The sequence below is a fragment of the Sturnira hondurensis genome, unplaced genomic scaffold, assembly GCF_014824575.4.
Source record: "Sturnira hondurensis isolate 20B ecotype Veracruz unplaced genomic scaffold, ASM1482457v3 Scaffold0004271, whole genome shotgun sequence".
Lineage (NCBI taxonomy): Eukaryota > Metazoa > Chordata > Mammalia > Chiroptera > Phyllostomidae > Sturnira > Sturnira hondurensis.
In genome coordinates, this window is record NW_028076902.1 from 57,398 (window position 1) to 81,790 (window position 24,393).

Sequence of the window (24,393 nt, forward strand, 5' to 3'; positions counted from 1 at the left end):
ATTGGTTGAATTTAGCCACAAATTAGAGGAACATATGAAGGCCAAACTGATAGAAATGAAGGAAAATGCACAGGAAACCAATAGTGATGGAAGGGAAACTGGGACTCAAATCAAGGGATTGGGCCAGAAAGAAGAAAAAATGACCAAACAGAAAAGAAACAAAGAAGAATTCAAAAAAAATGAGGAGAGGCTTAGGAATCTCCAGGACATCTTTAAACGTTCCAACATTCCAATTATAGGGGTAGCAGAAGGGGAAGAGGAACAGCCACGAGTGGAAAATGTATTTGAACAAATAATAAAGGAGAACTTCCCCAGTCTGGCAAAGGAAATAGACTCCCAGGAAATCCAGGAAGCTCAGAGAGTCCCAAAGAAGTTGGACCCAAGAAGGAACACACCAAGGCACATCATAATTACATTAGCCAAGACTAAAATGAAGGAGAGAATCCTAGGAGCAGCAAGAGATAAGGGGGACAGTCACCTACAAAGGAGTTCTGATCAGACTGTCAGCGGATTTCTCAAAAGAGACCTTACAGGCAAGAAGAGGCTGGAAAGAAGTATTCCAAGTCATGAAATCCAAAGGCCTACAGCCAAGATTGCTCTATCCAGCAAAGCTTTCATTTAGAATGGAAGGGCAGATCAAGTACTTCTCAGATAAGGTCAAATTCAAGGAGTTCATCATCACCAAGCCCTTATTATATGAAATGTTAAAGGGACTTAATCTAAGAAAAAGAAGAGAAAAATATGAACATTGAAAGGACAACAAACTCACAGTTATTAACAACCACACCTAAAACAAAAGCAAACTAAGAGCACAGCTAGATTGGGAGCAGACCCATAGAAATGGAGATCACATGAAGGGTTAGCAACAGGGGAATGGGAGAAGGGGGGAGAAGGTACAGAGAATAAGTAGCAAAGGTGGTGGGTAGAAAATAGACAGGGGGGAGGGCAGGCATACTATGGGAAATACAGAATCTAAAGAACTTGTGACATGTGGACATGAACAAAAGGAGGGGAATGGTGGGTGAGGGGTGTGCAGGGTGGAGGGGAATGAAGGGGGGAAATAGGACAACTGTAATGGCATAATCAATAAAATATAATTTTAAAAAAGAAAGAAAAAGAAAAAGATTTTATTCATTTGTTTTTAGAGAGAAGGGAGGGGAGCAGAAAGAGAGAGAGAGAAGAATCAATGTGTGGTTGCCTCTCACCTGCCCCCTACTGGCGACCTGGCCTGCAACCCAGGTGTGTACTCTGACTGGGAATGAAACCAGCATCTCTTTGATTCACAGGCCTGCACTCAGTCCAGAGAGCTACACCAGCCAGGGCTCGCTGATTTACTTTTAAATCATATCTCTTATTATGTTCATTTTCTTTTTTGATTTTTTGATTTTATTTATTTATTATTATTCAGTAACAGCTGTCCTGCATTTACCCCATTGCTTACCCCAAACACATCCTCCGACAACTGCCACAGTCAAACCTCCCCCATTGTATGTTACTGTGAGTCCTCTATTCATGTTCCTTTGCTTGTGGATTCTGCTTCTTGACCACATTATCTCCCTCCCCACTCCCCTATGTTCATTGTCAGTTTGTTCTTTATTTCCAAGTGTCTGGTTGCTCATTTGTTTTGTTGATTAGGTTCCACTTATAGGTGAGATTATATGGTATTTGTCTTTCACCACCTGTCTCATTTCACTTAGCATAATGCTTTCCAGCTCTATCCATGCTAAAGAACTTGTGACACATGAAGGTGTAGGAATTCCTTCTTTTTTAATGCTACATAGTATTCCATTGAGTAAATGTAACAGTTTTTTGAACCACTCATTTATTGATGGGCACTTAGGCTCTTTCTAGGACTTGACTATTGTAAATAATGCTGCTATGAACATTGTAATGCATAAATTCATTTGATGATTCAGGTTTCATAGGGTATAGTCCCAGCAGTCGCATTGCTAGATGGAAAGAGAGGCAGTTCCGTCTTTAGTGTTTTTAGAAAATTCTGTACTGTTTTCCACAGTTTCTACACCAGTCTGCATTCCCACCAACAGTGTACTTTGATTTCACTCCCTTTTCTCCACCACCTCGCCAGCACTTGTTGTTTGTTGATCAGTTAATGATGGCCATTCTGATCAGTGTGAAGTGTTATCTCATTGTGGTTTTAATTTGTGTCACTCTAATGGCTAGTTGTGTTATGCATTTTTTCATGTGTCTATGGGCCCTCTGTATGTCCTTCTTGGAGAAGTGTCTGTTCAGGTCCTTTCCCCCTTTTTAAATTGGATTGCTTACCTTCCTGGTGTGGTGTTGTGTGAGTTCTTTATGTGTTTTGGAAATCAAACCCTTGTCCGAGGTATCATTGGCAAATATATTTTCCCATTCGGTTAGTTCCCTCTCCATTTTGTTGACTTTTTTTTTTTTTAGCTGTGCAGATGCTTTTTAGTTTGACGTTGTCCCATCTGTTTGTTCTTTTCCTTATGTCCCTTGCCCAAGAGGGTGTATAGTTGAAAATATAGCTGCTTCGGATATCTGAAAATTTCCTGCCTATGTTTTCCTCTAGGACTTTTATGGTGTGCTGACTTATATTTAAGTTTTCTATGCATCTGGGGTTTATTTTTGTGTATGGTGTTAGCTGGTAGTTGAGTTTCTTTTTTTTTTGAACGTGTATTTGTCCAGATCTCCCAACACCATCTGTTGAAGAGCCTATTTTTACTCCATTTTGTATTCCTGCCCTGTATTCCTGCCCTGTATTCCGCCCTATTAACTGACTGTTAATTAACTGACACGGGTTTTTTTTTCTGGGCTCCCTATTCTATTCCATTGGTGAATGTGTCTTTTCTTACGCCAGATCCAGGCTGTTCTGATTATAGAGGCCTTGTAACATAGGTATTGTGATTCTTCCTACTTTGTTCTCAAAATTGCTGAGGCTGTTTGGTTTATGCTTTCATATAAATTTTTGAAATCTTTGTTCTATCTGTGAAATATGTCATTGGTATTTTAATAGGGATTGTGTTGAATCTCTAAATTGCTTTGGGTAGTATGTACATTTTGATGATGTTAATTCTTCCAATCCATGAACATGATAAATACTTCCATTTATTTGCATCTTCCTTAATCTCTTTCGTCAGTGTTGTGTAGTTTTCTGAGTACCGGTCTTTTACCTACATGTTTATGTTTATTCATATTTTATTTTTTTTGTTGCTACAGTAGATGAGATTTCTTACCCAATTGTTCGTTTTTTTAACTAATTTTGTAGAAAAAAACTTTATTTTTTTAATAGTTTCAGATTTACAGAACAATATCAAAATAGTGCAGAGTTCCCATGTACTCAACAACCAGTTTCCACTATTATTAATAGCTTACATCACTGTGGTATGTTTCTTACAATCAATGAATCCAATATTGACAAATTATTAAAAATTATTACTGTTAAATAAACTGCATACTTCATTTAGGTTTCCTTAGTTTTTTAAAAAATGTATTTTATTAATTATGTTAGTATAGTTGTCCCATATTCCTCTCTTCATTCCCTTCTACCCTGCACCCTCTCTTCCATCATCATTACCCCTCTTTAGTTCATGTCCATGGGTCATACATATAAGTTCTTTGGCTTCTATGTTTTCTATAGTATTTTTAACCTCCTCCTCTCTGTTTTGTACCTGCCAGTTGTGCTTCTTATTCCCTGTACTTTTTTCCCAATTCTCCTCCCTTGCTGCTGATAACTCTCCATGTGATCTCCATTTCTGTGATTCTGTTCCTGTTCTAGCTGTTTGTTTAGTTTGTTTTTGTTTTTGTTTTTTTAGGTTCAGTTGTTGATAGTTGTGAGTTTGTTATTTTACTGTTTCTGTTTTTTACTGTCTTCTTTTTCTTAGGTAAGTCCCTCTAACATTTCATATAAAAGGGCTTGGTGATGATGAACTCCTTGAACTTGACCTTATCTGGGAAGCACTTTATGTGCCCTCCATTCTAAATGAGAGCTTTGCTGGATAGAGTAATCTTGATGTAGGTCCTTGCCTTTCAGGACTTTTTATACTTCTTTCCAGCCCCTTCTTGCCTGTAAGGTGTCTTTTGAGAAATCAGCTGATAGACTTATGGGAATTTCTTTGTAAGTTACTGTCTCTTTTTCTCTTGCAGCTTTTAAGATTCTCTCCTTTTCTTTAATCTTGGGTATTGTAACTATGATGTGCCTTGGTGTGTGCTTACTTGGGTCCAACTCCTTTGGGACTTTTTGAGCTTCCTGGACTTCCTGGAAGACTATTTCCTTTGCTAGATTGGGTAAGTTCTCCTTCATTATTTTTCAAGTAAGTTTTCCACTTGTTGCTCTTTCTTTTCTCCTTCTGGTCCCCTATGATTTAGAAGTTGAAATGTTTAAAGTTGTTCCTGAGGTTCCTAAGTGTCTCCTCACTTTTTTGAATTATTGTATCTTCATTCTGTTCAGGTAATGCTGGCCTCATAAAGTTAACTGGGAGTCTGAACTCTCCTTGAAGTTTTTGGAATAGTTTAAAAAGGATGTGTATTGATTATTCTCTGAATGTTTGGTAAAATTCGTCTGATCCAGGACTTTTGTTCATTGGGAGTTTTGATTATTGAATAAATTTTGTTAGTAGTGATCTGTCTATTTATATATTCTGTTTCCTCTAGGTTCAGTTTTAGAAGATTGTATTTTTCTAGGATTTTAAAAAAGATTTTATTTATTTTTAGATAGAGGGGAAAGGAGGGAGAAAGAGAGGGAAAGAAACATCAATGTGTGGTTGCCTCTTGTATGCCCTCCAACTGGGGACCTGGCCCATAACCCAGGCATGTGCCCTGACTGGGGTTTGAACTGGTGACCCTTTGGTTCACAGGCCATCACTCAATCCACTGAGCCACACCAGCCAGGGCTAGGATTTAAAAAAAAATATTTTATTGATTATGTTATTATAGTTGTCCCATTTCCCCCCTTCACTCCTTTCCACCCTGCATACCCTCTTCCGCCCACATCCCCCCCTTTAGTTCATACCCATGTGTCATAAGTTCTTTAGCTTCTACATTTCCGATACTATTCTTACCCTCCACCTGTCTATTTTTTACCTACCATCTATGCTACTTATTCTCTGTACCTTTCCCCCCTTTCTTTTCCTCCCACTTCCGTGTTGCTAACCCTCCATGTGATCTCTATTTCTGTGGTTCTGTTTCTTTTGTAGTTGTTTGCTTAATATGTTTTTGTTTTTGTTTTAAGTGTGGTTGTTAATAATTGTGAGTTTGCTGTCATGTTACTGTACATGTTTTTTATGTTCTTTTTCTTAGATAAATCCCTTTAACATTTCATATAATAAAAGATTGGTGATGATGAACTCCTTGAACTTGACCTTATCTGAGAGCACTTTATCTGCCCTTCCATTCTAAATGAAAGCTTTGCTGGATACAGCATTTTGGATGTAGGTCTTTGGATTTCATGACTTGGAATACTTCTTTCCAGGCCCTTCTTGCTGGAAAGGTCTCTCTCTTTTTTTTTAAAAAGATTTTTTAAATTTATTTATCTTTAGAGGGGAAGGGAAGGAGAGAAGGAGAGAAGTATTGATGTATGGTTCCCTCTCGTGAGTCCCCTGCTGGGAACTGGCCTGCAACCCAGGCATGTGCCCTGACTGGGAATCGAACCGCGATCCTGTGATTCGCAGGCCCACGCTCAATCCACTGAGCTACACCAGCCAGGGCTGTAAGGTCTCTTTTGAGAAATCAGCTGAGAGTCTGATGGGAACTCCTTTGTAGGTAACTGTCTCCTTTTCCCTTGCTGCTTCTAGGATTCTCTCCTTCATTTTCATCTTGGGTAATGTAATTATGATGTGCCTTGGTGTGTTCCTACTTGGATCCAACTTGTTTGGACTTCCTGAAAGTCTCTGAGCTTCCTGGACATCCTGAAAGTCTATTTCCTTTGCCAGATTGGGGAAGTTCTCCTTTATTATTTGTTCAAATAAGTTTTCTACTGCTGCTCTTCCTCTTCTCCTTCTGGTACCCCTATAATTTGGATGTTGTAGCGTTGAAAGATGTCCTGGAGGTTCCTAAGCCTCTCCTCATTTTTTTGAATTCTTGTTTCTTCATTCTTTCCTGTTTTGTTGTTTCTTTCTTCCTTCTGGTCTACTCCATTGATTTGAGTCCTCATTTCCTTTCCATCATTATTAGTTCCCTGTGCATTTTCCTTTATTTCACTTAGTGTAGCCTTCATTTTTTCATCTAATTTGTGACCAAATTCAACCAGTTCTGTGAGCATCCTGATCACCAGTGTTTTAAACTGTGCATCTGATAGGTTGGCTATCTCTTGGTTGCTTAGAAGTATTGGCTCTGGGGCTTTGAGCTGTTCTTCTTGAGCCATAATGTTTTAGTCTGTTCTCACCTGTTATGTAGCAAGGGGCGGAGCCTCAGGTGGTCAGCAGGGTGGGACAACCCAGTTGCTGTGTTGTGACACTTTGTGGGGGAGGGTTTCGAGAGGGAATAATGGTCCTTGCTCTGCTCTGTGCTGGATTTCAGTCCCTTCCGCAGCTCTCCCCAAGCAAATTCGGCCCTTCTGGTGCACATTCCCATGTGGGTGGGTTAGTGTACGTTCTAGGACTCTGTGGTCTCTCCAACAAACTCTCCTGTGAGGTTGAGAGTGTCTACTGGCACCTCAACCCCCACAGGTTGTTTTCAATCTGTGTTTTCAGGCTTTATTTCCCTGTACTGGCACCCTGGGTTGCGCAGTTTGTCTTGCTCCCCAGTTTCCCATGGTTTATCTGTATGCAAATATGAGACTGCCCCGTCAGGCAGCCCCCTAGCATGCCGCGCCATCCACAATCTGCTATCTTGGTGGGTCTGTCCGCTGCCACCCTATGCCTGGGATCCATCATCCACCGCTTTTGTTTGCCACAACCCCTCCCTGCCTGGCTCCCCTACTCCACCCCTCTTACTGGTCTGGATGAATTTGTCTATTTTAACTCCTTGGTTGTCAGACTTCCATACAGTTCAATTTTCTGTCCATTTGGGTTGTTTTTTTGTTTCTAAATTTTTGTTGTCTTTATTTTGATTGTGCGAGGATGCACAGTATGTCTATCTATGCCTCCTCCTTGGCTGGAAGTTCCTCCAGTCTTTTTTTTTTCTAGGAATTTATCTATTCAGATTGTCCCGCTTGTCATTTATAATATTATCTTAAAACCCTTTGTATTTCTGGACTTCCGCCAAGATGGAGGCATAGGTGGAAACACTGTGCCTTCTCCCACAACCAAGGTTGAATACAACAAAGGTTTGGAGAACAAAGACACAGCCAAAGAACAGAAAATTGAATTATATGGAAGTCCGACAACAACAAACCGTTCAACTGGGGCGGTAAGAGGGGCGGAGCCAGCAGCGGAGCAGGGTCGGGCAGGAAAGATCCGCAGACCTAGGTGCGCAAGTAGCCCGGAACCAGTCAGGGTGCAGGACAGACTGACTGCGGTTGCACATTCGCGCACAGTGAGACGGACCACGCAGGCCCCAGGGGGCGAACCCAGTGGTGGAGGGTTGTCCATGGTGGCACATTCGTGTGCAGTGGGACGAAACGCGTGGGTCTCAGTGATGGTGGCAGCTGCAGCACCTGTGGAGGCCGTGGCGGGAGGTGGCAGACGGGACCAGCATTTCTCCTCTTTGACCCTGCCCCCCAGTGTCTTTCTTAATTTCTTTCTCTAGTGTTCTGTAGTTTTCTGAGTACAGACCTTTTACCTTCTTGGTTAGGTTTATCCCTAGGTTCCTTATTTTTCTTGTTGCTATATCAAGTGGGATTTTTTTCCCTAATTTCTGTTTCTGATATTTCATTGTTGGTGTTCAAAATGCCTTCAATTACTGAATATTAACTTTGTTTCCTGCTGTTTTGCCAAATTCACTTATTAGGTCGAGTAGTTTTTTGTTGGAATGTATAGGGTGTTCTGTGTTCACTTTGATATCATCAGACAATGACAGTTTTGTATTCTCCTTTTCAATTTGGATGCCTTTTATTTCTTTTTCTTGTCTGATTGCTGTGGCTAGGACGTCCAGTACTGTGTTGAATAAAAGTGGTGAAAGTGGGCATCCTTGTCTTGTTCCTGATCTTAGTGGGTAAGCTTTTAGAATTTGCCCATTGAGTATGATGTTGATTGCAGCTTTCTTATATATGGCTTTTATTGTGTTGAGTTTTTCCCCCCTACTCCCACTTTGCTGAGTGTTTTTATCATAAATGGGTGCTGTACCTTATCAAATGCTTTTTCTGGATCATTGTTATGATCATGTGATTTTTGTCTTTCATTTTGTTTATGTGATGTAGTCTGTTAATTGATTAGCAAATATTGTCTCATCCTTCCATTCCTGGTATGAGTCCCATGTGATCATGGTATGTGATCTTTGTAATGTATTGCTGGTTGTGGTTTGCCAATATTTTGTTTAGGATTTTACCCTCTGTTTATCAGTATTTTCCTGTAGGTTTTTTTTTAAGATTTTAAAAAATATTTTATTTATTTATCTTTAGAGTGGAAGGGAAGGAGAGAGGAGAGAATATCAATGTATGGTTGCCTCTTGTGAGTCCCCTGCTGGGAACTGGCCTGCAACCCAGGCGTGTGCCCTGACTGGGTATTGAACCACGATCATGTGGTTTGCAGGCCCGCGCTCAATCCACTGAGCTACACCAGCCAGGGCTATTTTTCTTTTTTTGTTGTGTTTTTATCTGGTTTGGGAATTAGGATGATGCTGGCTTCATAAAAAGGGTATGGGAGTGTTCTCTCTTCTTGGATTTTTAGCAATAGTCTGAGAAGATTAGGGGTTAGCTCTTCCTTAAGTGTTTTTTAAAATTCTCCTGTGAAACCGTCCAGTCCAGGGCTGCTGTGTGCTGGGAGTTTTTTAGATTACTGATTCAGTTTCACGAGCTGTTATTAGTCTGTTCAGGCTTTCTGCTTCTTCATTCTGTTTTGGAAGATTATGTTTTTTTAGAAATTTGTCCATTTCACCCAGGTATTAAAATTTCTTGGTATATATTTGTTCATAGTAATTTCTTATAATCCTTTGTATTTCTGTGGTATTAATTCTAATCTCTCCTCTTTCAATCTATTTTTTTTTAAATTTGGGTCCTCTCCCTTTTTTTCTTGATGACTTTCCCTTTTTCTTCTGATTAGTCAAACTGCTTGTTGATTTTGTTTATCTTTTCAAATAACCAGCTCCTGGATTTATTGGTTGTTTGCATTTTTCTTTTAGGCTCTTATGTCGTTTAATTTTGCTCTGTTTTGGTTATTTTCTTGTTTTTACTTGCTCTGGGCTTTGTTTGTTGTTGTTTCCCCAGTTATTGAAGATGTAGGGTTAGATTGTTTATTTGAAATATTTCTATCTTTTTTAGGTAGGCCTGTATCACCATGTACTTTTCTCTTGGGACTACCTTTGCTGTGTCCCATAGGTTTGGACTGTGGTATGTTTATATTCATTTGTTTCCAGAAACTTTTGATTTCTTCCTTCTTCTCATTGTTAACCCATTCATTGTTTAATTGGATGCTATTTAGTCTCCATGAATTTGAGTTTTTTTGAGTTTTTTTCCTTGAGGTTGGTTTCTAGTTTCATGCCCTTGTGGTCTGAGAAAATGCCTGATATGATTTCAGTTTTTTTGAATTTGTTGAGGCTTGTTTTGTGTTCTATCATGTGGTATATGTTTGAAAATGTACCATGCGCATTTGAAAAGAATGTTTTGCTTCTTTGGGATGAAAGGTTCCATATATCAGTTAAGTCCATTTCATCTAGGACATTGTTCTTTGTCAGAATATTCTAGTTGATATTTTGATTGGAAGATCTATCCATTTTTGATAGTGGGGTGTTAAAACCACATAGTATAAGTGTGTGCTGTCCATATCTTTCCTGAAGTCCTCCGAGATTTTCCTTATTTTTTGAGGTGATCCTATTTTGGGTACTTATATATTATTAATATTTATGTTCCTTGATTGATTTTTCCTTTGTGTTCTATGAAATATCGTTTTGTGTCTCTTTCATGGCCTTTGTTTTGAAGTGTATTTTTTCTGATGTAAGTATAGCTACCCCGGCTTTTTTTTTCCAGTCCATTTCCTTGGAATATTTTTCCCAAACGTTCACTTTCAGTCTGTGTAGGTCTTTTGTTCTGAGGTGAGTCTCTTGTAGGCAGCTACCTATGTGTAGGTCTTGTTTCCTATCCATTCAGCTACCCTGTGTCTTTTGATTGGGCCATTTAATTCATTTACATTTAAGGTTATTTTTGGTAGGTACTTATTCATTTCTACCCCTTTGTACCTGTGTTCCTCTCTCTCATTCTTTTTCTTCCTCTTATTAAATCAGTCCCTTGAGCATGTCTTGCTTGCAGTGCTAATCTGGTGGAGGTGTATTCCTTTAACCTCCTTTGTCTGGGAAACTTCTTATTTCTTCTTCCATTTGAATTCGGAGCATTGCTGGTAGAGTGGTCTTGGTTGCAGGTTTTTGCTTTTTATTACTTGCGACATTTCTAGCCATTCCCTTCTGGCCTGTGTTGTTTCTGTTGAGAAATCAGCTGCTAGCCTTATCTAGGCTCTTGTCTGTTACTTTGTGTTTCTCCCTTGTTGCCTTTAAGATAATCTTTAAAATTTGACATTTTAATTATGATATGTCTCATAGTAGGTCTTTGGGTTTATTTTGGTTGGGACCCTCTGTGCTTCTTGAACATGTATGGCTTTTGCCCTCTCTAGGTTAAGGATGTTTTCTGTCATTATTTTTTCAAAGAAGTTTCTATCCCTTGCTCTTTTTCTTCTCCTTTTGGTATTCCTATGGTTTGAATGTGCTGTTTCATGTTGTCCTGCGGTTCCCTTGAACAGTCTTCATATTATTTGAGTTTTTTTTTATGTGTAGCTGCTCTATCTAGGTATTTCTTTCTACCTTGTCTTCCAGCTCACTAACTCAGTCTTGTGCTTCATCCAGCCTGATTGCAATTCTTTCTAGTGTATTTTTTCATTTCCAATATTGTATTCTTCATATCTCTTGGTTTTTGAGAAATAGAAACTATCTCTCCTATAGTTTCTATTCCTTGTCACATGCTGTTGTAGTTCCCACCCAGTTCGTTGTAGTTGTCACAGAGTTCCTTGAGCATCCTTATAACCATTATGTTGAATTCTGTATCTGATAGTTTGCTAACCTCTATTACATTTAGCTCTTCTGGTGGTGGTCTTCCATTCCTTTTGATTGTGGATTCTTTCTTTGTCTCCCCATTTTAGGTGACCTTTTTTGTTTGTTCCTATGATTCCAGATGCTCTGCTTTGCCAGCTGTCTCCTTGAGGTAAACATGTGTGGTAGGGGTCCTGTACAAATCAGTGGTACAGTCTCTTTTATCTCCTTGTCTGGATATTCTACAGTTGCTCTTTTTTCCATTTGTGTGGGCTTTTTTCCATTTGTGTGGGCTTTCTTGTTGTACTTAGGCTTTACCTGTTGGTAGCTTATCCCCTCCAATGGATTTACTGGTATTTGCAACTCCCACCTTGTCTTGTATACTGTTGTACAGGTGTTGGTAAAGAAAGCAGTATTACCAGATAACCAAACCTATGCCAGGAAAAAGAAACCCCCTGCAACATCAGCAGTCTCTACTGCTATTGACCTAAGATTAATAAAGGTGAAGAGAGATTGCAGATATTATAAGATATGAGAAAGGGAACATGAGATGACTAAAAGTGAGGAACATTTTGTTGTGTAGTAAGAGGGAGAATTGATAAGAGTTGGGGGAGAACCAAGGCCAAGAAAGGGAGAGAGCACAATTTACAATGTAAGTAAAACATGAAATGGTGATGGAAACAATGGGGTTAGAAGGGGAAAGAGTATTCTGTGAGGTTTGAAGTAGAATTGAAAAGGTACTGGACCAACAGGAGCAAAACTGCAGAAAACCCACAGCAGAATCGATAGCAATGACAGCTGTATAAAGTTTAATAAAGGTGGAATGGCAATAAGAATATTGTAGAAAAGTGAAAAATGAGTATGAAATGTCTACAGTAAAGAAAAAATGATTTTGCGGTGATGGGGGAAAGAAACTAATAAGAATAAGGAGTAAAGCCAGGTTCAGAGAGGGGGAAAATAGAAAAAAGAAGGGAGAGAGAAAACAATGAAGTAAAATCCCTCACTTAACTTATTAGGGGCAGGGTGAAGGCAAAATGAGTAAGGCAGTGGCAGAGTATTCTATGGGATTTAAAGTACAAACAAGTAGAGAACAAGTAGGACTTCCTTTGGAGAAGTACAGCAATAACTGTAGTATTTTACCCTACTAGCCACTGTTTATTTAAGGTGGAAAAGAAATAAGACTCTTATTTGAGGGGAAAAAGAATGTGAACTGACTTAAGAAAGAAGAGCGCTTATGCAAGGTTAGGTGGAGGAGAAATAGTGAGAGTAAGTGATAGAAACTTGGTAGTATGAGAGAAAATGAAGTTAACCATGACAATAATAAAGCTTAGGAAGGTGGCAAAGGGTGCTGTGTGTGATTTGGAATAACAATAGTATGATAAGAAGTATATAACCTGATTAAAAAGAATAAAAATTAAGAGTACTGTGTTATTTGGAATATGAATGAAGTGAAAGAAGAAAATTTAAAATGCAATGTGAAAGGGAGAATAAAAAAATAAATAATAAAAGTAAACATACAAAACAAAAACCCTGAATAAACAGAAAGGAGAAATAAAAAAATGCAAGTTCTGAAGAAGAGCAAAGTAAAATTTGTCTTAGCTGTTTCTGTTTGCCTTCTGACTTCTTTCTGAATCTGTCTCCGGTTTTCTCACAGCTCCAGGTCATATTGCCTTACTCTTGAAAAAACAAAGCAAAACAAAAGAAAACAAAACAAAAGACCTGCTGATTTTAAACCTGCCCTGCTGGTTTTGGAGATCTTCCTGGATCTTTCAGTCAAAGGCAGACAGGGCTCCGTTTTTTTCCTTTCCTGTGGTTCCACAGGGATGGTGGCTCAGTGTGGACTACAGTAGTAATCACAGGTGCCCAGTTTCCTGCCCACGCCCTCAGAGCACTGTGTGGCCTTTACTGTTCACTCTGCATTTGTGCTGCACCAGCACCAGTAATCCACCTCCTTTTGCACCGCTTTGCTCAGTCTGTGAGGGTACACTAAGTGGGAGCAAATAGCACCCATACTCCTCCCTCAGTGTTGGCCTGGCTGCTGCGTGGGCACAAGATCCCTGCACAGTAGCTTAGTTCCGCTTTTGAAAAAATCTCTCTGGGCACTGCTGCCTCTCTGAGCCCCTGCTGCCCTTCTTTGATCAATTTGAGGCTCCCTGAGTAGAGCAAATTGCACACACACACTCCTCCCTCTTCACTGGCTTGGCTGCTGTGTGTGTGAGGTCCCTGCTCGGCAGCTCAGTTCCCCTTTTGAAAAAAGTCCCCTTGGGTGCCATTGCGACTCTTAGCCACTGCCTGGCATTCCAAACAGTCTAACTCTGACCAGTCCAGAGTCTATCTGGGTCACAGGCTAGTCAGCCCATCTCTTCCCCCAGCTCCAGGTGTCACCCAGCTCCCCAAATTCTCTGGTACTGTCCCAACCAGCAACTGCCGCCCCAGCCAGGGTATGCTGCTGGCTGTGTGTCACTTGCTGCCTTTTTATCTCCCCAGCAACTTTACCCATTGAAGTCTCTCCTGGCTTGTGGGTGGGACTTCTCCACTCCAGGAGAGAGGCAGTTGCTAGGTTGCTATCACTGAACACCGCCCTCCTCCAAAGCTCCTTGTTGATAGCTGCATTCTCTGCACAAGGCCTGGGGACCTTCCCATCAGCCTATAAAATCTCCTTACTGCCTGTTTTTAAGCATCCTCTGCACTTTGGCTTCCAAACTTCCTATCAGCTGGGATTCTTTTGGCTGTTCATTCTGTTCTTCAGAAGATCGGCTAGGTGTACCAGTTGGGTGCATGAGTAAGTGGGCACAGCTCCCATGTGCATCACTTCCTGAACTCCCTGTGCACTCTTGAAAAGTATATATTCTTTTGCTTTAGGTTGAAATGGTCTAAAACTATCCATTAAATTTATCTGGTCTTTTGTGTCATTTAAGACTGGTGTTTCCTTGTTGGTTCTGTTTGGAAAATCTATGCAGTGATGTTAATGGGGTGTTAAAGTCCCCTACTGTGACTGTATTGCTATTAATTTCTCCCTGTATTCATCAATATTTACTTTATATGTTTATGTACTCCTATGTTGAATGCATAAATGTTTACAAAGGTTATATATATCCTCTTGTTGGATTGATCCTTTTATCATTATATATTATTCTTTGTCTTTTTAAATAGCCTTTCTGTTAAAATCTATATGAGTGAAATAGGTTTGGCTGGGCCAGCTTTTTTTTTCATTTGCAGGAATTATCTTTTTTTCACCTCTAGTTTGTCTGTGTCTTTCAGTCTGAAGTGGGTCTCTTGTATACAGTATATATTTGGACCTTTTTTCCCTATCCATTCAGCTACCCTATGTCTTTTGACTAGAGCATTTAATAGATTTACATTTATATTGATTAGTACATAGTCATTGCCATTTTATTATTCATATTTATGTTCTTTTTTCCCCCATTCTTCTTGTTAAAGAATTCCCTTAAAATTTTAGTAACACTTGTTTGGTGGTGATAAACTACTTGAGCTTTTCTTGCCTGGTAAGCACTTTATTTCTCCTTCAATTTTAAATGATAGCCCTGCTAGGTAGGGTAGTCTTGATTGTAGGTGTTTGCTTTTCATCATTTTGAATATTTTATTCCAGTCCCTTCAGGCCTGAAAAGTTCCTATTAAGAAATCTGCTGACAGTCTTATGGGAGCTCCCTTATAGGTGACTATCTTTCTCTTGTGACTTTTAAGATTCTCTCTTTTTCTTAAACCTTTGCCATTTAAATTATGATGTGTTTTGGGGTGGGCCTCTTCAGCTTCATTTTGTTTGGGACTTTCTGAGCTTCCTAGATTTGTGTGACATTTTCCTTCACCATATTAGACAAATTTTCAGTCATTATTTCTTCAGATAGGCTCTCAATTACTTTCTCTCTTTTTCTTTTGGTATTTCTATGATGTGGATGTTATGACACTTGATGTTGTCCCAGAGGTCCCTTCAGCTATCCTCATTTTTTAGTTCTGTTTTTCTCTTTACTGCTCTGATTGTTTGTTTTCTGTTACCTTGTCTTTCAAATTGCTGGTTTGATTGTCTGGTTCATATAACTGCTGTTGACTCCTAGTGTATTCTTCCTTTGGGTTCTGGTATTCTTTATTTCTGACTTTTTAAAATGGTTTCTGTGTACTTTTTTATATTGTTGAAATTTTCTTAAGTTCTTTGGGCATCTTTATAACCACTGTTTTGTTTTCCTCTATTTCATTTAGCTTTTTTTTTCCTGGATATTTCTCTTGTTCTTTGTTTTGGTGCGTGTTTCTTTGTCTTTCATTTGGCTGTCTCTCTGTGTTTGTTTCAGTGTATAATGGAGATTTGCTATGTCTACTATTCTTGGTATGGTGGCCTTATGTGGTAGATGTCCTGTGGGGCCCAGTGATACAATCTCTTTGATCACCTGAGCTGAGTACTCCCAGATAAAAGATGACCCTTACCTTAAAGCCACAAAACTCAGTTTCTTCCTGTTTGTCTCTGGCACTCCCTGAGCTTGTGTGGGTTATGTGTGCCCTCTTGGTGTATTAGAACCTTGAGGCCACTCAGCAAAAGTCTTAGGGTACACCAAAGCCAGTTGTCACTTGCCTAGGGCCTTGGTACCTTTGATGTGGGGTGGGGTCTCAGGAAGTTGTCAGGATGGAGCTAGTAGAGTTCATCAGGCTAAATCAGATTATTGATTTGTCTCTGTGGAGGGAGGGATTAACACAGGAAATGTGGTACCTGAAGGTTGTGAGAGAAGACAGCTCTTGCCCTGAAACCAGACAATTCAGTTTCTCCCTGTGTGTCTCTAGCACCCCTCAAGATGGGAATTTGACGGGAATTCCTGGCTGGTTCCTTAAGAAAGATTGCAAAGCAGGCCCAGGCTGTAGTCGCCACTGATAAAAGATGACCCTTGCCTTAAAGCCACATAACTCAGTTTCTCCTTGTTTGTCTCTGGCACTCCCTGAGCTTGACTGGAATTCCTTGAAAGAGTTTTTCAAGAATCATGGGCCTAGGCTGGTTGTTGCTGACAGTTTCTCTGGCTGTGTGCAAGCTGGTTAGGGTGGAGTCTGAGTCAGGGTGGAGCCAGTGTAGTTTATCAGGCCACTGTTCTGTGTGGAGAGGGGTTAAACCATGAAAGATGGTGCTTCCTGGGCCATGCAGTGAGAGGACTCATCACATGAACTTTGGAGGCTATCCCCCCAGCCCTTGTCCCAAAGCCACATGACTGTGTCTCTCCCTGTATGACTCTGGCATCCCCTGTGCCACCATCCCTCTGCTTGAGCCTAGGGTGAGTGCCTAGAGTGAGAGTTTTTGCGTTGGGTCTTTAAGAGGATGCTGCCTGCATTTCCAACAGCATTACATTTCCCCTAGTGGACAGAATCCCTGCTGATTTTCATAGCCAGATGTTATATGGGCTTCTTTGCCAAGGGCACTGGCTGGGGAGCTCCACATGGGGTGAGACCCCTCACTCATCAGGGGTGACTTGTGCAGCTAAGATATACCTCAGGATTCTCAACTGCAGCAGGTGGGTGTGGGGCCAGCCCACATCATGTCTCTGTCCTTCCTACCAACTTTGTTGTGCCTTCTTATTTATATCCTTAGTTATTGGACATCTGTTCAGCTACTCTTCAGATGGTTATCTAGGTTGATTTTTCTATAATTTAGTTATAATTTTGATGTGGTCATGGGAGTAGGTGAGTACTATTTCCACCCACTCAGCCATCTTGGACCGCCCCTTTTTGCATAATTTTTTGGCGTTATTTTTTATTGACTGCTTTTTTTCCCTCTGTCTATAGGTCAGATTTTCCTGTTTAGCAATTTTTGATTGTATACTGGAGATAGTGGTTGATATCTTGTAGAGACTCTGTATTCTGTTATCTTCTTCTTAGTAGTCATTTAAGTTACTGGCTGATTACCTTGAACCCATGTATGTTTGTTTTTATGTTTTGTTTGTGTTCAAGGATGTTTCTTTGCCTCTGTTACTTTATAGAACTCAGTCTCTAAACCTGAGACTTATGTCCGGTCTTGGTTTTAGGCTTTGTTAGGGCAGGTTTATGGAGGCCTTCTTCTAATCAGGGTCCTCACTCAAAGGGTACAGCCTTCCTGAAGTCTCAGCATAATATTTGGGTCATTAACAATGTGCTAATGAGGCTTCATCACTGTGGCTGGGTTGAAACTTCAGCATTCCTTAGCACTGCTCTTCTCAATCCTGTAGAAGCCACTCTCTGGCAAGATTCTGGTAGTCTTATCCTGTGTATATAGTCCTCACTGGGCACTCCTTCACATAGACTTTTCAGCCCTCCTACCCCCTGCATTGTTCCCCCATGCTCTGCTTAGATTCTATTTCATTGTCCTGTGGTTAGGAAACTGCCCTTTCAGAGAGTTGTGATCATGAAGTACATTTCAAGAGTTTTCCTTCTTTGAGGATTACAGTTTTGCACTTGTTTACATCTTAAAAATGGCAGCTTCTCTTATTTTTTTTTCAGTCTAATGGTTGTTTATGGAGAGTGAAAGCTTGTCTGCTGTTGATTGCTGTGCCAGAACTGGAAGTTGCCCTGGTGCCCTGAGGTCTGCTCTGGATGGGTTAACATCCATGTTCAGTGCTTGGTTGTGATCTTGGGATTTCCCTCTACCACCGTCTTAGAGATTCCCTTTACCTCTCTTTTGAATTTTCTGTTCTCAGGAGCCTACATTTTCTTAATATTGATTGATTTCTTTAGGTACAGGAGCCTTCTGTAGTTTCCTGAAAAAGGGTGGCAGAAAGGGAAATTTTTTGAGGCTTGCATGCCTGAAAATGCCTTAATGAACCGTTGCACCTGACCGATAGACTGAGTAGAGAATTCTAGGTTGGAAATAATTTTTCCTTATAATTCGGGGCATTGTTTGATTGTATATCTAATGCCATGTGAACCTTTTGCTTGAAACCTTGAAACTTGTTTTTACTCTCTGGAAGTTTTTAGTGTCTTCTTTCCTGTTGTTCTGGAATTCTCTCATTCATGTGTTTTGTATGGATCTGTTTTCCCGCATTGTGTGAATGCTTAGTGGGCCTTTTAAATCAGTTCTGAGGGATTTTCCTGAAGTATTTCTTTGATTTTACTCCTCCCTCTCCAAACCTCTTATTATTGCAAATTGTTCCTCTTAGGCTAATTCTATAATTTTCTTTTCTCTTTCTTTGTATTTTTCTTTATTGTGGAGGGATTTCTTTAATTTTATCTCCTAACCCTTATGTTGTATTTTTCATTTATGTTATATATTTAATTTCCAAGAGCTCTTTTTATTTCTTTCTGAGTGCTCCCTCTGCTTTAAAAGATGTGTTTTATTATTGTTTCATGGATCTTTTCTATCTCTAAAACTACTGATGATTGTTTTTGAGGTTTTTGCTTTTGCATAGTTTATGTTTCGTCCAAGTTGCTTTTTTCCCCATGTTTGTTTGGTCTCTGTCTTTAGTGTTATATACTCTCCTCTGGGGTATGGAGATGAGTTCTTGGTCATTTGGATCCCAGGTTGTACAATATAGTGCCAAAGTTCACACCTTTTACTTTAACCCATGGGTAATCTAGGAGATACCATGAGCCTGGTTTCCTTGGAGCCTCTTACAACCGAGGAATAAATAGGAAGTCTCAGGACTGGAGGATTCTAATTGGCATGTTGTAGCCTAGAAGTTGTTAAATCTCGGACTTTTCTTGGTGAGGTTTGGGAGAAAGGTTGTCACCTCCACAGTGCAAGGGTGATTATTCTTGACCTCAGGAACTTGCTGAGAATTTTGAGGTGTGTGTTCCCACCCCAGACAGACTAGGGGGCTTCAGACACCTTGAGAACTAGATAGAGGGCCACTGACAGTGCTTGTACCAGTGAAGGAAGATGGCTAGACCTGTAGCTCAGTGTGGACCAAAGGCTTGTGTTCATCCTCAGAGAGCCCTGAGAACCTATGATTTATAGAGCAAAGAAGGCAATCCCTGAGCCTTTGAGAGCCCTGTACCTGCATGCTCTGATACTTGTTCAAAATCTCTCTCTCAGTCCTAGAGCTGGTGATCTCTTCCTGGAGTGGGAGGCCTCCTAGCTCGGGCACAGTGTAGGTCCAGGTCTGCCCTTGCTCCAGCCCCTTCTCCTGCTATATCTCTTGTGTATTCTGCCATATTGCTGCTTCTACAGAAAGCCAGGGAAGCTCCTGCTTCTCCATGGTCAATATCTAGGAAGGCTGGGTAGTGGGCACTAAAGGGTGCTTGTTAGGTGGGCACGTGGGTGGGAAAAGATCCCAGCCTTCTTGCCTAAAGCCAATCTGAGTCAGCTAATGGTAAAGCCCCCTGGCAGAGCTCTGCCTTTTGCTTTCCCTAGGCCCTCATTGCCACAACCCAGGCCTTCTTACTACCAGGTTGTGAGCATCTTCATGTGTGTTGCTGAGGCAGAAGTAGAAAACTGTAGTTCTTTGGGAGCCTTACTGTGTAAGGTATAGCAGTACATTTATAATCCTGGAGAGGTGAAGAATCCTGACATCCATATAGCCAGCATCACGGCATACCTGGACCCAGCTTACCTGACTATGAGCTCCTGAAGCCCTTCTGGGTCATAGCAAGCCCAGTGTTTAGGAGAGAGGGCATGCATAGAACCTTGGGTGGAGTGAAGTTCCTGTTGCATTACAGAGTACATTCCTTGTTCCTCACCACCTTTCTTTCCCTCACCACCTTTCTTTCCTGGAGACTCTAGAGGGCAGAGATGGGGCTGCCCACATTCCCTTTGCATCCTCCTATCATCCTTGAAGTTGGGCCAGAGTTTTTTTCTTTTCTTTTCTTTTTCTTCTTTCTTTCTTTCGAGAGGGGAAGGAGGGTAGAGAGGGGGATAGAGAGAGAGAGAGACAGACAGACAGACATCAATTGATTCCCTCCTTTACACACCTTGACTGGGGATCAAACCCACAATCTAGGTATGTGCTCTGACCAGGGATTGAACTGCCACCTTTTGGTGTATGGAATGATGCTCCAACCAACCTAGCTACCCAACCAGGTTGCCACTGAGTTACTTTCTCAGGGCTCAGAAGGCCCACTCTCTCTCTCTCTGTCTACCTTCTAGACCTTCTGTGTGATTCCAGTCAAGGTGTGGGCTGATGGCCTGCCATTTGGAACCAGCACTTTCATAATGGGTGTGTGGGGTTGCCCTCCTTGTCCCCCATGTTAGACCATATTACCAGGTTCATGGGAAGCTCCCTATTTTTTTAGCTGCAGATCTGGGACACAGCTGGCCAGGAGCGATTCCGCACCATTACTCAGAGCTACTACCGCAGTGCCAACGGGGCCATTCTTGCTTATGACATCACCAAGAGAAGCTCCTTCCTGTCAGTGCCTCATTGGATCGAGGATGTGAGGAAGTATGCAGGCTCCAATATTGTGCAGCTGCTGATTGGTGAGCTGGGGGGGAGTGGGGTGGCGGTGGGCAGGGTTCCTTGGGGCCACAGATCCCATCTGTTCCTCTCAGTTTCTCTTTCCTTTTTAAGCAAAGGGCAAGCCAGAATGCAGAGAGGGACTGAGCTTGTTCTGGTGGGAATGGAGCTAGAACTTGAACCATGATCTTGCAAACTCTGATTCTGCTAATCACTTGTAAAGTTATATTCAGAATTGGAATTAAAAGAAGGAAGAAAGGAAGTTAACATTTGCTTTGTAGTGTGCATGTCCATACGGTGGTTAACACTGGTTAAATTTTCACAGGTGTATTTGCATTTAGTTCCTATAATCTAGCTACTCCTTATTTGTTAAAGCATGGAGGTGAGGCTAAGAGAAGTGAATACTCTCCCCCAGTTCACATAGCCTGAGCATATACGAGTACACGTGAGATTTGAGTTCAGTTCTACTAATTGTAATTCAGTGGAGCAAAGCTCCTTAAATGTTTGCATGCCTCCAAAGCCTTAAAGATGCTGGGCACCACCTTCAGAGCATCTGATTCGGGAGGTCTAGATGGGGCCTATTGAATGTACATTTCTAACAAGTTCCCAGGTTATGCCTGTGACGTCCATGTTGCTGGTGCTGCAGGGGGATGCAGCATTTTCCCTTTTCCTCCTTCATAAACTTCCTAGACCTGGACTCAAGAAGCTTTGGACCATTTGTGTGGCCCCTGGGGTCCTCACCCCAACAGTCACGCTGATTTTTTAGAGATTGTACAGATGGGCCAGGATGTGTCTCCAGCTGGGAAAAGGGTGGCATTTGGCTCCATACCTGCCTTTCACATAGCCTTCCTGGACTGGGGTGTAGAAGTACTCAGCAAAGCTTGACTACTTGGGCAGTAACAGAGCTTTCCTTCTATAGCCTTACACTTCCTTTTTATCCAGGACATTTAAAATACAACATTTTATTATCAAGTAGTTTACACAAATACAAAAATAAAATAGTGTAATGAACCTCAGATACCTATTACCCAGCTTCAACACTTAGAAATTTATGCCTTACTTCATCTCCACCCTCATCCCCTTCCTCCCTTATATTATTTTTCAGGTAATTTCTAACTCCTACTTTTTCATCTGTAAATATTCCACCATTAATCAATAAAAGATAAAAATATATAAAAACAATATCACTTTCATATCTAAAAATACTGACATGTCCTGAATAAAATAAAGTAGCTATGTTTAGATTTATAATTTCTCATAAATAATATGTGCTATTTTTTTAGTTTATTGAAATTAGGATGTTTTACACATTGAAATTGGTTGCTGCATCATTTAAAGTTACCAAAGAAATTTTAGGTATTTATAGACAGTTATTTATCTTTTTTTGTTCTCTTTATAATCACATTACAAAAGTCAACCACTTAGAAACTTTAAAAAATTCTGTTAGTGATTGGATCAAGGAGCAGTTTACCACATGATTTAGAATGTACTGAAATATCTCACCCCTGTAGGAGAAGCTAAAGGTATATTCTCAGGTAAAGTGGTAGTCTGTGTTCTTATCATTAGAAAAGCAAAATAGGGACTTCCGCCAAGATGGAGGCATAGGTGGAAACACTGTGCCTTCTCCCACAACCAAGTTTGGATACAACAAAAGTTTTGGAGAACTAAGACACACCCAGAGACCAGAAAACCGAATTATACGGAAGTCCGACAGCTATGAACCGTTCAATGGGGACGGTAAGAGAGGCAGAGTCAGCAGCGGAGCAGGGTCGGGAAAGACAGACCTAGGAGCGCAGGCAGCCCGGACCTAGTCGGGGTGCGGGGCAGACTGACCAAGGTCGCACATTCGCGCGCAGTGAGACGGACCACGCAGGCCCCAGGGGGCGAACCCAGTGGTGGAGGGCTGACAGCGGTGGCACACTCTTGTGCAGTGGAGCGGGGCGCGTGGCCCTGGTGACGGTGGTGGCTGCGGTGCTGGTGGGGGTCTCGGAGGCGGGCGCCGGAGGGAAGTCATTGTCCCTCTTTGACCCCGCCCCCACGTACAACGTCACAACCCAGTGACTGAGTTGCCCTGCTCTGGTGAAAACCTAGGGCTCCGTTCCTGCTACTTAACAGGCATGAACAGCCCAAAAGATGGTGCAAGAACTCAAAGTCCCAGAGACAATAACTCTAAGCGACCAACAGATTGCCAGCCTCTCAGAAGCCCAATTTAAAACACTATTTATCAGGATGCTCACAGAATTGGTAGAGTACAGTCATAAATTAGAGGAACTTAGTCACAAATTAGAGGAACATATGAAGGCTAAACTAATTGAAATGAAGGCAGAGGTCCAGGAAACCAATAGCGATGGAAAGGAAAATGGGACTCAAATCAAGGGAGTAGATCAGAAGGAAGAACAAAACATCCAACCAGAAAATAGTAAAGAAACAAGAATTCAAAAAAATGAGGAGAGGCTTAGGAACCTCCAGGACATCTTTAAACGTTCCAACATCCGGATTATAGGGGTAGCAGAAGGGGAAGAGGAACAGCCACAAGTGGAAAATGTATTTGAACAAATAATAAAGGAGAACTTCCCCAGTCTGGCAAAGGAAATAGACTTCCAGGAAGTCCAGGAAGCTCAGAGAGTCCCAAAGAAGTTGGACCCAAGAAGGAACACACCAAGGCACATCATCATTACATTAGCCAAGACTAAAATGAAGGAGAGAATCCTAGAAGCAGCAAGGGATAAGGGGACAGTCACCTACAAAGGAGTTCCCATCAGACTGTCAGCGGGTTTCTCAAAAGAGACCTTACAGGCAAGAAGAGGCTGGAAAGAAGTATTCCAAGTCATGAAATCCAAAGACCTACGGCCAAGATTGCTTTATCCAGCAAAGCTTTCATTTAGAATGGAAGGACAGATAAAGTGCTTCTCAGACAAAGTCAAATTCAAGGAGTTCATCATCACCAAGCCCTTATTATATGAAATGCTAAAGGGACTTATATAAGAAAGAGATGATGAAAAATATCAACAGTGAAAGGACAGCAAACACACAGTTATTAACAACCACACCTAAAATAAAAGCAAACCAAGAAGACAGCTAGATCAGGAGTGGAACCATAGAAATGAAAAACACATGGAGGGTTAGAAACGGGGGTGGGAGGAGGAGAAGGGGGGAGAAGGCACAGAAAATAGCATAGATGGTAGGTAGAAAATAGATAGGGGGGAGGGCGAGAATAGCGGGGGAAATATAGAATCTAAAGAACTTGAGACATGTGGTTATAAACTAAGGGGGGAGAAGGGTGGGGGAGGGAGTGTGCAGGGTGGAGGGGAATGAAGGGGGGAATAGAACAACTGTAATGGTATAATCAATAAACTATATTTTAAAAAAAAGAAAAGCAAAATAACCAAAAACCACTGTCTTACAGAGAATAAAAATACTTCAAAGGAAAATAGGAGACAATAAACAATAAGCATAATGAAATTTTAAGAAAAACAAAATTTAGCAGTACCAGATTTCTTCCACATTTATAGAGTACCTACCAAGTGCCAATTATTTTCATATTTGTTGTATCATTTAATCTACTCTGCTGAAAGTAGCATCACAGACCAGGAAATTGAGACTCAGATGAAGTAACTTTCCTAAGTGATAGGAAGCCAGAGTTTCTACCTAGGTTTTCTTCTATCTTTAAAGTATTGTATTCTTTAACTTAAACTTTACTGCTTTTATTTCTTAGAAAGAAGTAATAAAATATATAAACCTTTGAGAATGATTTTTTTAAAAATGAGAAACTAAAGGATAAAATAACAGCTTGAAAATAAAAAGGGTTATTTATTTATTTGATTTAATCTTTTTATCTTCATTGTGTTTTTCCCCATTACCATTTAGTCCCTTTAGACCCTGCCCCCTTCCCCCCACCCCCACCCATAACAATCATGACACTGTTGTCCCTGTCCATGAGTACTTTTTCCTT

General features: G+C 40.9%; 1 protein-coding gene across 4 annotated transcripts in view; it reads left to right on the plus strand.

Annotated features, from left to right (window-relative positions):
- Positions 1–24,393, plus strand: part of RAB43 (RAB43, member RAS oncogene family) — a 56,285-nt gene that overhangs the window by 25,919 nt on the left and 5,973 nt on the right. For 3 of the 4 annotated variants that reach the window (XM_037045329.1, XM_037045331.1, XM_037045327.1), the window contains one exon: positions 20,281–20,464. In XM_037045329.1, the coding sequence (XP_036901224.1) occupies positions 20,281–20,464 (184 nt within the window). The remainder of the gene's footprint in view (positions 1–20,280; positions 20,465–24,393) is intronic. The other variant, XM_037045328.1, reaches the window with a different exon arrangement.